The 12,917-nt window shown below is 51.8% G+C and overlaps 1 protein-coding gene across 1 annotated transcript in view; it reads right to left on the bottom strand.

Moving 5' to 3' along the window:
- Positions 1–11,829, bottom strand: part of LOC107290907 (brevican core protein-like) — a 17,100-nt gene extending 5,271 nt beyond the window's left edge. The window contains exons 1-8 of the mRNA XM_029284832.1: positions 11,739–11,829; positions 10,862–11,254; positions 8,805–8,979; positions 7,089–7,216; positions 6,267–6,560; positions 5,302–5,336; positions 4,980–5,250; positions 860–1,804 (exon numbers count right to left, since the gene is read on the bottom strand). Of these exons, the coding sequence (XP_029140665.1) occupies positions 860–1,804; positions 4,980–5,250; positions 5,302–5,336; positions 6,267–6,560; positions 7,089–7,216; positions 8,805–8,979; positions 10,862–11,254; positions 11,739–11,829 (2,332 nt within the window). The remainder of the gene's footprint in view (positions 1–859; positions 1,805–4,979; positions 5,251–5,301; positions 5,337–6,266; positions 6,561–7,088; positions 7,217–8,804; positions 8,980–10,861; positions 11,255–11,738) is intronic.
- Positions 11,830–12,917: the final 1,088 nt, after the last annotated feature.

The raw sequence follows: 12,917 nt of genomic DNA, 5'->3' as shown, positions 1-12,917 counted from the left end.
CAAAACAAAGTATATTTAAAGACCCAAATTCGAAGGAGCTCACTTGAAAAGCACTTGCTCTTCTGGTCTCCCAGGGCTGCTTCCCGAGGCAGGGAGCCTATTTCACCCTCTTGGGGAAGTGAAGAAACCCGTCTGCCCCGGGAGCTGCCTTTCGATCAGTGCGTTTATTTCCCTAGCCACACAGCCAGAGGCCCTTTTCCCAGATCCCAGGGGACGCTGCAGGTCTCCCCTAACCTTCTTTTTCCTCCCCTCCCCAACTGCATTCTGAAACCTGGCCGTATATTTCTTCCTCAGTTTGACAAGAGAAGCTGGTTGGATCCTGGTGTTGAGCAGAGGGTGGACTTGATGACCTCAGTGACCCTTTTTAGCTCTAACCGCAATTCTCTGAAGGGAAAGTTCATTAGTGCAGGAAAGATAAGAAGGCACAGGGGGGGAAAGTAAAGAAAGACAGAGACAGGTACAAACATCCAGACAGTTTTCTCTAGAAAGCTTTTAATTTCTTATTTTTCTTTCTCTTTGAAATTAGTCTCCTTCCTGGTTCGTTTTTTCATGGAAACTGTGGTTAAAACACTTCATAGAAGTAGGAGAGACTTAAAGAGCCCACACTCTCTAGGGTGGTTTGTGTCTGTGGGCATCATGTGTGCTTCTCTGATTCCTTTGCCTTCCCCAGTCCTGGAAATGAGTGGGGAGGAGGAGGAGGAGGAGGAGGAGGAGGAGAAGGGAGGGAGGGAGGGAGGGAGGGAGGGGACACAGGAAAGCGCAGCCTGAAAGGAGATGCTGAGCCAGGGGTGGGCTTAGTGTGGCAGGACAGCCAAAATGGTGGCCAAGGATGCCAAAGCCATAGAGCCAAAAGGATTACCTGACACGCTGCCAGATGCTCCAAGGCTGGCACTTTCAGTGGGCAGAACTGGCCGAGAGTGGGTGGTAGTCAAGGAGGCCTCCAGGAACGGGGTGCTGAAGAAGTCCAAGCCCAAAGGGCCTCCAGAGGGGACAGCCTCCTGGTGTCCCGGGTGCCCTTCTTCCTCTGCAGCTGGCACCGTCGTCGTCAGAGCCGCCTCCTGCTCCTTCTCCGATGCTTCTGCCCAGGGCTCCTCTTCGGAAGGGCCGGCTTCGGTCTCAGCCCCATCCTCCATCTCAGGCTCCTCTCCAGAGCCAGCAAAAGCCTTCGGGGTAGCCACGGCCTCGTCTGGAGGACTGGAGATGGCGGCCGGGGAGACCCTGGCTGGTGGTGGCCAGGAGGAACCCGAGTGGTCCCCACTCTCTTCAGATGGGCCGGTTGGCGTCACGCTCAGGGACGGGAGCAGCATGGGAGCCCAGGGGGTCACCGGGAAGGCGGCTGTCCCTGGAGGCTCAGATCCTGCCTCTCGGGGAGGACTGGGGTGGCGAGTGCCTGCCCGCCCAGACACGGGGGAGCTGCTTTCGACTTGCCTGGCAGAAGAAGCTCCCGCCTCAGTCTCTTCAGGGGGACTGGAGCCCTGGCCGGCACCGTGAGTCCTTTCGGTGACCGTCTCTGAGGGAGACGCAGAGAGACCTTCATGGACTTTGCCCACTGTCTCTCCCTCTGGGCTGTCAGAGGAGCTGGCTGCGGTCTCTGGGGAGGGCTCTGCAGGGCTGCGGACACCGTGGGGCTCCTTCTCATCCCTGGGCTGGCTCCCCACTGCCTCTCCGTCCTCAGCCTCCCCTTCCTGAGGAGATGCCTCCGAAATCTCTGGCTCTCCTTCCTCCCTCTGTTGCCTTTGGTCCGTGACGTGGGCCTCCTGGGTGCTGGGCACCTCCTCTGCGCCGGGCTCTGCTGGCTCTCGCCCTGAAAAGCCCAAGGAAGCGGGTGAGAGAGGGAGGACGTCCAGGGAGGGGCCCCAGATGCCCCCTCGGCATCCACAAAGCAAATGGAGGCTCCAGCAGCGGAACTTCGTTTTTCGCAACACGCTGCTTCGGGGGGGAGGGGCTTGCCTCCGCCCTCCATTTTGGTACAGGTGGGGCATCATCAAACATTCCTGCCTCTTGTCACTTTGTGTCAAATTCTAATCAATTTGCAATTAATTGATCCGACATCAATCATCAGATATTAATCAATCTGCTCTCAAGTATCCAGGTGAAATTATCAGGGGTATCTGGTGGGCAAGGAAGTTCCCGATCAGGCCCACAGACAAAGGTGGCATGAGGTGACCAGGGTGAGGCAGCTGCAGCCAGCTGCAGCTGCAGCCAACATTCAGAGGACCATAAGCCTCTTTTCACACACAGACCCCTCCCCCAATGCACTCCACACCCCATCAGGCACTGGGAAGCCCACCTCTCGCAAGCAAGGCCTTGGCAGCGGCTGGCCCCCAACTGCCCCCACCCCGAGCCCCTCCAACCGGCTGACAGGTAGAGGGGTTGCCTGTCCAGACCATCAGGAAGGTGGCCACAGAAACACAGAGCCCTTGGCCACGCAAGCCACCTCCTCCCACTGCGTTGCTGCTGTTGAGTATAGCCAGACAATTAGGGTCTAGGACAGTTGGCTGCAGCTGCCTCACCCTGGTCACCTCATGCCACCCCTCCCCACCCCAGCCACCCCACCCCAGCTGCCCCTCTCCAGTTGCCCTTCCCCAGCCTCCTCACCCTGAGTAATTCGCCCCAGGGAACTGGCCTCAATGGACAATTTCATCCTCCTCCTGCTCCTCTCTTTCCCTGGGGGGGGAGCAACTGGGGGGAGGTGGCTGTGGCCAATTGTCCCATTCCAGACACTTAAGCTCCCCATCTCTCTCTCTCTCCTGGCTAGAGAAAATGACACCCCTCAGCTCAGGGTCTACAGTGCAGATTACGGGACATTCCCACATCCAGCAGGGCTTCTCACTGCTGTGGATTGTTTTGACTTTGGGGGAAACTGAAAGCGCTACATCCAAGATGCTTTGAAAGAAAACAGAGGCAAAGGAGACAAACTAAAATCCACAAAAATTGCTTTCCCCCCCCCCCCCGCCCCCACCGAACAGAGGGATCGGAGAAAAATAGATCTCAGTGCTGTAAGCTGTTTGTGTAGCGTGTCCATGGCTCTTAGCTCTCAGCTGCTGGTACAATCTCATTGCTTTCAATGTGTAGAAGAGCATAAAGCTTACTCTCTTGCACTCCCTTTCTCCGATCTCTCTTCTCCGCAAGGGAGGAAAGAAAGAAAAATACATAGGGCAGGCACAGTTCAACATACTGACTGTAATAACGATCATGTGGCTGAGGGATGTGGCAAAGATCATAAATGGTTGTAAATTGGTATAAAGTTATTTTTTCAGCACCATTGCAACCTTGAATGGTCACTGAATAAATGTTGGTAAGTGAGGACTAACTGTATAGAAATCGGCCACTGGAGGGAACTAAAGTTCCAAGCAGCAAAAAGAAAGTGAAGCCTGCAAAATGGCAAACAAGGGCAGGGCACTTGTGGTATTTCAAAGGATTTTTGAAGAACTGGGAGAGAAACTTATAGCAAATTTAGCAGCAATAATTTCTGCACCTGTAAATGCATTTCTTTGAAAAAAATATAAAGAGAAAAAGTGAAAAATATGATAGACAGCAATATGGAAGAGTTTGTGGATAGACAGGATGAAGAGGGGATACAAATTGTAGCTGCTGGAGAAATATCAGAAAATAAAGAAACTGAGGATTACAAAATAGCAAAGACAATCAGAGAAGAAACACAAATGGCAACTCAAGAGATGAAAAAAGACCCGGGCTGGGACTTCTTTTCAGGATTACAAGAAAATGTTTCTAAAACCCTGAAGAAATCTTTGGGATGGGAGAAAGCAAATGTGAATCCTACTACAGCAACTTCATGAAATCAAAGATAAACATGGTTTGAAGCAAAAGAAAGGAATATGAAGTTGACTTGTTTGATCTAAGCTAACGTAAGAAAAAAATTATAAAGTTCTGGAAACCCTTTATAGACTTTTTGCTGACATTTGAACAGAAATGATGATTTTTAGATTTGTGAATGGTCAAGAGGGGAGGATTATGGTAAAAAATGAATCGTGCATGTAATTCTACTGGGGGTGAGAGGGATTTATTAATTTGCCAGTACTTGTTGCAAAGAGTATTGGGAGTTGCTTCTTTAAATATTCTTTTTTTGCCCTCTCTCCTTTCATTTCCCGATTTCAGTTTGTGTTATCTTTCAGTAATGTAAAACTCATATTTAAGTATTTTTTTAAAAAAAGATTCCTGTGCTGGTCAGAGTATATAGCTATCTTAGGAATTAAGAACTGTCCCCTTAAGGGATAGCCTTCTGGGTAATGTAGTTTAAGTTACCTGGTCATATCTGTGTTCGGACTGGCCACTGGGAGGGACTTCTGATTAGTTACCGGATTTCCTGGCTATGTGCTGGTCAGCGAGGTCTTTATGAATTCCAGCCACGAGAACGGTTTGCTCCGTAGCATGGAAGAAACTATCTCTTTTTACCTACATGTTGGGTACAGATTATGCAATGAATGTCAGATGTATCTTCAGTAACTGTGAGTTAATGTTTAAAGCAGTGGTTCTCAACCTGTGGGTTGGGACCCCATTTGGGGTCGATCGACCATTTCACGGGGGTTGCCAAGCAAGGCTGTCCGCCATTTTTTTTGTCCGTCCGCCATTTTTTCCCCCTTTTCTGGCGGGTGCCTTACCTCCCTTGGGCTGGGACAGCTGGTGGTCGGCCTGCTCCGTCTCTGCCACTTGCCAGCTATGCCTCGGCCGGCGCAGGGGGAGGAACCACGCATGCGTGGCGTTCCCGGGCAGGGAAAGTCCTCGACTTATAACCGGTTGGGTAGTCCTCGACTTACGACCGGTTTAGTCCTCGACTTACGACCGGTTGGGGTCGCGGCATTAAAAAGGTTGAGAACCACTGGTTTAAAGAATGCCTGATGAATTAAAGTAATCTGCATGAAACCTTTCCGTGGAGTTAATCTGCCTGCATCAAGCAATATCCAGCAGCAGCCTCCTTGCTTGATCCAGAACAATGCCCCTTCTCTCCTGCCACCTACCAGGCCCGTGTCGCCTGGCACAGCTGCCAACTCTTTCCTCCCCCTCTTCTCCTCCGCTCCGCCTGTCACAACCGCCTGGGCCAGACTCCTCGGGCTCTGTGGTGGCCGCCTCCTCAAAGGCTTTGCTTGGCTCCTCTGGCACCTCAACGGGATCCTGGAAGAGGGGCACAGAATAAATGGCCCCCCTGGACTCCTTGGCCCCCTCGGGCTCTCCCTCGGCCAGCTGCAGCTCCTCCATCCTCTGGGTCACCGTGCTGATCTCCTTGCTGCTCTCTGCCTCAGGGACGGGAGATTCCAGGGAAGGGCCGGTCTCCTCTGCAACAGAAAGAGAGCGAGGGTTACTGCCCGGGCCGTCTTCTGGGACCCTGAAAGACATCTGGGCAGCTGGGCCGGGCAGCAGTGGCTGCTTGCTTGGGAATCTCCTCCTTGGGGGGGAAAAACGAGGGCAGGGATGGCCTTGTGAGGAGGAGAAGACAAAAGCTCTGGGTCTGGGCTCCAGTGACCCTTTGGAGGAGAAGGAGCAAGGAGGAGATTGGCCTGTGGCTGTTCATGGGAGGAGATGCCGTAGGGCAACAGTGGGAGCCAGAGGTCGTGCCCTTTTGTGCTCTGATAATGAAGGAGCAGGGAGAGCCCCCCCACCCCAAATACCCCTCTGGATGTTAAAGAGAAGAAAGAGCTGGGCTACCAAGGAATTTCCAGAGGCAGCTGGTCTCCAGATGTCACTTGTAGGAAGCAGTGGCTGGCCTGGCCATCAGAGGGAACCAGAGCTACCCACTGCTAGGTAGGTCTCTTCTGCCAGATGTGCCCCTGGTGAAAACGACCGTGCAAGTGGAACGCACAGCCGGCTTCCTGAGCCACCCCATCCTGTCCAGCTGAGGGCATCTGAGACCTTCCAGCGGATGACACAGAGAGGCTCCTGCTTGCTAATAAAGTGAGTTCAACGTCAGCAAATCATGTCCCATCTGGGAAGAGGGTAAACAAGCCCCTTCCTCGCCTTCAGGGCCTTCAGCTCTTCAGGTTTTCTTGGCAACTCAGATACTTGGCCTGTAGTGTGCATTTGTTTAAAGAAAAATCCTGGGCAAAGGACTGAGGACACTGCAGGAAACAACTGCTCACAGGAACCAAGCCCCCTCTCAAGGAAAGGCAGACCACCTGAACTTTCACGTTCCCAGTTTTTCCTGGCCAGGAGACAAACGACGGGGAAAGCTACCGCCTGCCGTGCAGGAGCTGGCCAAATACGCAACGTGGACCCTGAATCCCAGTCCCACAAGGAAGATCCCTGCTTACCTTTGAAGCAGAACACGTCGTACTTGCTCTGGGGATCTGGGAATCCCGTCTGATTGTGAAAGAGGAAGATGGTTTTGACTCCTGGCAGATTCCCTCCACACTTCTCGCGGGGTGTCACAATCGGGTAGCGCACGCTGCCGTCTGCCAGCCAGCCTGGGCTGCAGTGGTCCAGCCCTTGGTTCCAGGCCGCATAGAGCTGGCCGGTCGTGGCCATCTCCACCCCCTGAGCTTCACACTCGGCTTTGGCCTCCTCCCAGGTGAATTTCCTCAGGGAGCTCACCAAAAACAGGTCCCCTGCAGGCAGAAATGCTCACAATGCTTTAAAAGGAAAAGCACCAGCATGCTTTATTTATTGAAATACCGACCACACAGAAGTTCTTTGGAATCACTTTGGCTTAAAAAACGGAAAAATGGAATTTACTGGTGGGAGGCAGCAAGGGGTTTCCTGTAATGGTTCTATTCTACAATCAAATTGATTTCAAAAGAAAATATTTTTAAAAGTATAGTCCACAGCCCTGGGATTTTCTGTGGCCCCTCATCTGAGATCAGCTAATCAGACTGACTCCAAGAGTTTTTAAAGAGATGACAAGCAAAATGAGCTGTTCCCCCTTCGGCTTAACCATGAAGATAAAAACAATCAAACAAGATATCGCATCGAATGGAGAGGGCGTGGCCAGCAGCCCCACTTAATTATTGGAGTGAATCTCATGCCAGGCTCTTCTCACCCCCTGGCAGAAGACAGCCCACCAGCCCTGGTCCCAGAAGAAGACGGAATGGGATGGGGGCCATGTGGGGCAAAAGGCTTTTGGCCACAGAACTGACCATAAAGTTCTTCAGCGTAGCAGTAGACGTCATACATGTCATCTGGATTGACTACGCCATAATTGCGGATTCCCGGAAAGCCATTCATGTCTCCATAGCAGGCTTCGCGAGGGGTATGGATGGGATACCTAGAGGTGATCATAGTCTGGTTACATGTTAAAGCAAGTCAGGACTGGTTGCCTGCAATGAGGATGGAAAAGAACCCCAAAATGTGAAATGGGAATAAATAGGAGCTCCGCCAAATACCTTGTGAGAGAAAATGAAAGTGGAAAGATTCTAACCCCACCCAGCACAGATCTCTCCAGCCTGGAACTCGGCTCTGGTGGGCTTCTCTTCCTGGTTCCCCTGAGCCAATTCCTGCCTTGGGAAGAGAAACCAGGTGGCCAGAGGCTTCCTGATGCTCTGCTGGGACCAGGCAGGATGTCAGCAGAGGCCACTGGTGGGCATGAGGATCTGCGTCCCCCCATCTTCAATGTGCCCAGTATGTAGGAACTGTGCAATTTCCCCCCCCTAAGCTCTGTCTGAAAAAAAAATTTGGATTGAGGAAAAATCCATAAAATACATTTATTACTGTGCAAATAATTCAATTCACCAAACCAGAAACTTTACTTGTTTATTTTGCTGGTCTATGTTAAGAGGCAAACATATCTTTGTATCAGCAAAATCTAAAATATTTATTTTGGAGAAGTAGTTCCAGCCAGGTCAATATGTATATTTGGGTTCTGCTTCTTTTTCGCCCCACACACACATTGAAATTGGCTTCTAGGTAAAGAACATAGAGGTATTTCCTAGGCATGGATACTGAACAGAGTTATAACTAAGAAGCCAACTAGACTTTGGCAATGTCTGCGGACCAGAAAGTTAAGAACCAAAAACAAAACTTAAAGATGACTAAGAAAAAAATGAAATAAAAACACAAACACGTAAACTTCAAAAGTACAAAAGTTTTAAGCGTCCATGTTGAATAATTTCTGTGCAGACCAGGCAATTCTTAGGGAAAAGCGTTGCGGCCTATCCCAGGAAATGCGGTTTACTGCAGGATTTTCCAGACGTTTTTGCGTTAAAATCAATCGGACACCAATACCGGCGGTTCAGTTAAAGGTGCCTTTTACTTTCCCAACAAAGCTGGTTGGGAAAGTAACCAACACCAAACACCTCCCTTCGACCAGTCCGCTCCCACAGAGAGGGCCTCCTTAGAGTGCCGTCGGCCAGACAATGCCGGCTGGCGACCCCCAGGGGGAGAGCCTTCTCTGTGGCAGCTCCTGCCCTCTGGAATGACCTACCCCCCGACCTACGTACAGTTGCGGACCTGNATCTATTCCGTGCGGCCGGCCTGGCGTAGTTTGATTAAGTTTGATTATGTTTTAGTGGGGGTTTTGTATGGGGTGTTTTTAGAACAGGCCTGTCATTTAATTTGATTTTAGCATAGAAATTATTTATTTATTATTGTGGTTTTTAGTATCGCCTGTTCACCGCCCTGAGTCCCGTAAGGGAGATAGGGCGGTATATAAAATAAATAAATAAATAAATAAATAAATAAATAAATAAATAAATAAATAAAAACCAACCAACCAACCAACCAACCAACCAACCAGCAAGAGGAACGGAGTCCTTCCGCACTGGTCCAGGGGCGTCCGAGCCTTCCAGCAGGGCCCGATCCCCTGGGAGCGACGGCCACCCGAGCCCCGCCCCGCCCACCCGCCCCGCCCCCCTTACCTGACCGTCTGGTCCGCCAGCCAGCCGGCGTCGCACTGCTCATAGCCGCTGCGGTAGGCGGCGTGGAGCTGCTCGGGGGTGGCGATGGCCGCCCCGATCCGGGCGCAGGCCGCCTGGGCCTGGGGAAAGGTGTAGGCATAGCGGGAAGAGCCTCCCCGGTAATGGAAGACGACCCCTGCGAGGCGAGAGGAGAGACCTGGGCGCCTGGCCGGGCAGGAGGCTGCAGAGCTCGGCCCCCGCCGGCTACGGCTGCTTCTGCCCGGTGGCGCCGGGCCCCCTCAAACGCTCCAGCGATCCTTGCCACCCCGCCCTCCTCTCGCCGGCCCCGGCTTCCGCCTGGCCTCTCCCGGGGCCTTCCTAACTGTGGCCCGGGCTCCGCCGCTCTCTCTCGGGCAGGAGAAGGACTCCGGCCGCCGGAGCCCAGCCTGGCGGGGAAGGCGAACCGAGCATCTTTCTCTCGGAGGGGGCTGAGGCCAGCAACCGGCAAGCGTTGCCTGTAAGTCTCAGCACCGTTGCAACTCCAAGGCTAACTGCCCTGAGGGCCCCGCGCTCGGCTGTCCAGGCAGTGTGACTGCAAGGCTCCCTGACTCCTTTCTTCCCCCACCTGAAAGGGTGGGGCTGTACAAGATGCCCGTGGGACCCTCCTGGCTCAACAAGGCTGGGTTCTCTAGAGGTGGCCTTCCTAGGATCTTAATTTTTTTTTTATTATAAATTTTTATTATTTTTCATTTAAAAAACAGAAACATAAATCTATTATCACAATATCAACCAAAGAGAATAAAACTAAACAAAACATTCACGGACGTGTCCGGTGTCCCCCTCCTGCACCACCCTCTTCCACTTACCACTCCTCCTCCTCCCATTCTACCACCACTCCTCCTTCTAGGACAGTGGTTCTCAACCTGTAGGTCGGGACCCCATTTGGGGTCGATCGACCATTTCATGGGGGTCGCCAAGCAAGGCTGTCCGCCATTTTTTTTGTCCGCCATTTTTCCCCCTTTTCCACTGTTCTAGGATCTTAATTTTATTACAGCTTCTGCTACCCTCTAGGTTTGGTTTGGTTTGGTTGATCAACTAATGTTGAAGGTTTTCTTGACCGCGTTGGCTTGTATAGGGAAAGCTGTTCGGATCTTCCTTGAGATAATAGATTTTAAAAAATACTCTTCATGAGAATTTTGCTTACTTCACGGAAGGAAAGAAAGGAACATAGAATGATAGAGTTGAAGGGACCTTGGAGGTCTTCTAGTCCAACCCCCTGCTCGAGCAGGAGACCCTCCTCTACCACTCTGGACATACGGCTGTGTCTGGAGGCAAACTATTCCACTGGTTGATTGCTCTCACCATTAGGAAACTTCTCCTTAGTTCTAGGTTGCTCCTCTCTCGGTTAGTTTCCAACCATTGTTTCTTGCCTTGCCTTTTGGTGCTTTGGAAAATAGTTTGAACCCCTCTCATTTTTGTAGGAGCCCCTCAAATATTAGAAAACTGCTATCATGTCACCCCATCATGTCCTTTTTTATCATTAAATTAGACGTACCCAATTCCTGTATGAAAATGAACAACACATTTTCATACGTTTTAGCCTCCAGACCCCTAATCATCTTTGTTGCTGTCCTCTTCAAGGAAATGTTTGCTGACACTTACTAGTCCACCACTCAGTATATGGGGATCATAAATTGAATAAAACAGAAATAAACTATGTAAATACATAGTAGATATACAGTAGATGTTTGAGAAAAACTGCTTTGGATCATAGCAAGGAAGCGGCCAAAAGACAGATTTTAAGAGCTTCAAGGAGAGCTAGCTGCATGAAGGAATTTAAGCCACAAATGTGAAGCTACTGCTGAGAAATCCCTTAAATGATTTAACTGTGGCATATTGCAGATTATGGATTACGTTACACTTAAAGCAAACCAATTCCTAACTTAATTGGCTGCAAAAGTTCACCCAGCATTTTGAGCTCTCATCAGAAATAAAGCCAGGCGTGCAATCCAGCCGAGGGGCAGCCGAGGGGGACAGGCCTGGGTGGGCTGGGGCTGAGCCTGGTGGGAACCTCTTACCCTTCACCTTCACCTCCAGGAAATCCTGCCCGTCCTCAATCCCGTGTTGAGCGTCACAGCGATACAGTCCAGAATCATTGGAGCGCAGCTCGCTCAGGACCAGGGTGGCATCCATGGGCGAGTCAGGATAGAAGGGCAGGAAGACTCGGTTACGGTAGATTTCGCTGACTTTGACCTTCAGGCCCCGGGCTACCAGGATCTCGGTCTCTTTGCCATCAACAAGGAAGGTCCACTTTACTCGGAGGGTGCCCCGAACCCCTTGGCGGCCGGCCATTTCGGCAGTGGGCAGTGGCCGCAGGTAGGTGATGTGGCAGGGGATGGTGAGGCTGCCAGACAGGACGGCTCGCACTGGCGGAAACTTGGCAATTGAGACCCGCAGAACTTTGAGCTCATCTGGGGGGAGAAAAGGAGGGACCAGCTGTGAGAGGCCTGGGGGGGGGGTTACCTGCAGAACTGGCAGGGACTGAATGGGTCTTTCTTTCCCCATTGGGGCTGCTCTTCCATCCTTTTCTTTTCTTTGCCTAGACTGAGGCAATGGCTGACAGTCGCGGCTGCATCCTGTCCCTGGATGGCCTCCCCCCTCCACCAGTTTTGGGAGAGAGAGAATGTTACATTTTAACCATTCCATCCATTTTCACTGGCATAATCTGGAAGAGCTGCAGAGAGGTGAAAAGAGGCCCAGGGGCCACGTGGAAGTCATGGCGGCCATTGCCCACCTCCCCCTTTTATCAGAAGTGCAAAAGGCTGAACCCTCTTGGTCTGACTGCTACACCTGCCTTCTGTGAGCCCCCCCCCCACCTCTAGGGACAGAGAGGAGCACTTGGCCCACCCTGCCCAGCCACTGCTTCTGCCCCACCATGCATCAGGGTTGCGTTACCTGTGCTTTCCCTGCCAAGGTGGAGGGAGACCCCCAGAGACGCCAGTTGGGCCAAGGCAGCGCAGAGCATGAGGTCTCGGCAGTGGGCCATCTTGGTCCTGCTTGGGGGGGGGAGGGAGGCAGGAAATTGGGGTTAGAGGGAGGGAGGAGGGAGGGAGGAAAAGCGTAAGCAATGGTCTTCTCCCAAGTTCACTAGAAGAAAGAAAGAAAAAGAGGGAACATCCATATAACTGGACTATTTATCTGAATGTCAAAGATGCCAAAATGCTGTAATGGTGGTTGTTTGGCAGTCAGACAAGGACCTGAGTCTTTTCTGCACCAAATTGTTACTCATAAAGACCTGGATGACATCCCCTCCCCGAAATAGCAAAGTAATCAGCTGGGAGCTGACCTTGAACTTGGGAAAACTCTTCCCACCTCCCACCCTGGACCTCCGGGAAAGAATGTTTTCAAAGTGGATCCATTCCGGCTACATCTCGGCCCAAAGCGCCTCCAGCTTGCGGGACTGAGTTTAAAGCAGTGGTTCTCAACCTTTTTAATGCCGCGACCCCCAAGTCGAGGACTAAACCGGTCGTAAGTCGAGGACTAAACTGGTCGTAAGTCGAGGACTAAACCGGTCGTAAGTCGAGGACTACCCAACCGGTCGTAAGTCGAGGACTTTCCCTGCCCGGGAGCGCCGCGCATGCGTGGTTCTGCCCCCTGCGCCGGCCGAGGAGTAGCTGGCAAGTGGCAGAGATGGAGCAGGCCGACCACCAGCTGGCCCAGCCCAAGGGAGGTAAGGCACCCGTCAGAAAAGGGGAAAAAAATGGCAGACAAAAAAAATGGCGGACAGCCTTGCTTGGCGACCCCTGTGAAATGGTCGATCGACCCCAAATGGGGTCCCGACCCACAGGTTGAGAACCACTGGTTTAAAGGTGTTTGTGCGTGCGAAAGAGAGAACACACAGTGCAACAGCATTCTCTCTCTCTCTCTCTCTCTCACACACACACACACACAGACACACACACAGACACACACACAGAGGACCCTTAATTAAGCAGCGCAAGGCTTAACATTTGCCACCACGAAGGAGACGGGAGGAGAAGCGCGTTAAGAAACTCGTGGAAAGCACAATATGGAAACGGTGCGAGAGCGCCACCTGCTGGCCTTTAATGGAGAAGAAAAAGGTAGAAGAAATCC

The sequence above is a fragment of the Protobothrops mucrosquamatus genome, unplaced genomic scaffold (genome assembly GCF_001527695.2).
Source record: "Protobothrops mucrosquamatus isolate PMUCROS unplaced genomic scaffold, P.Mucros_1.0 scaffold1001, whole genome shotgun sequence".
NCBI lineage: Eukaryota > Metazoa > Chordata > Lepidosauria > Squamata > Viperidae > Protobothrops > Protobothrops mucrosquamatus.
Note: the sequence above shows the minus strand (reverse complement) of the source record. Positions and strands in the feature narration are given on the sequence as shown.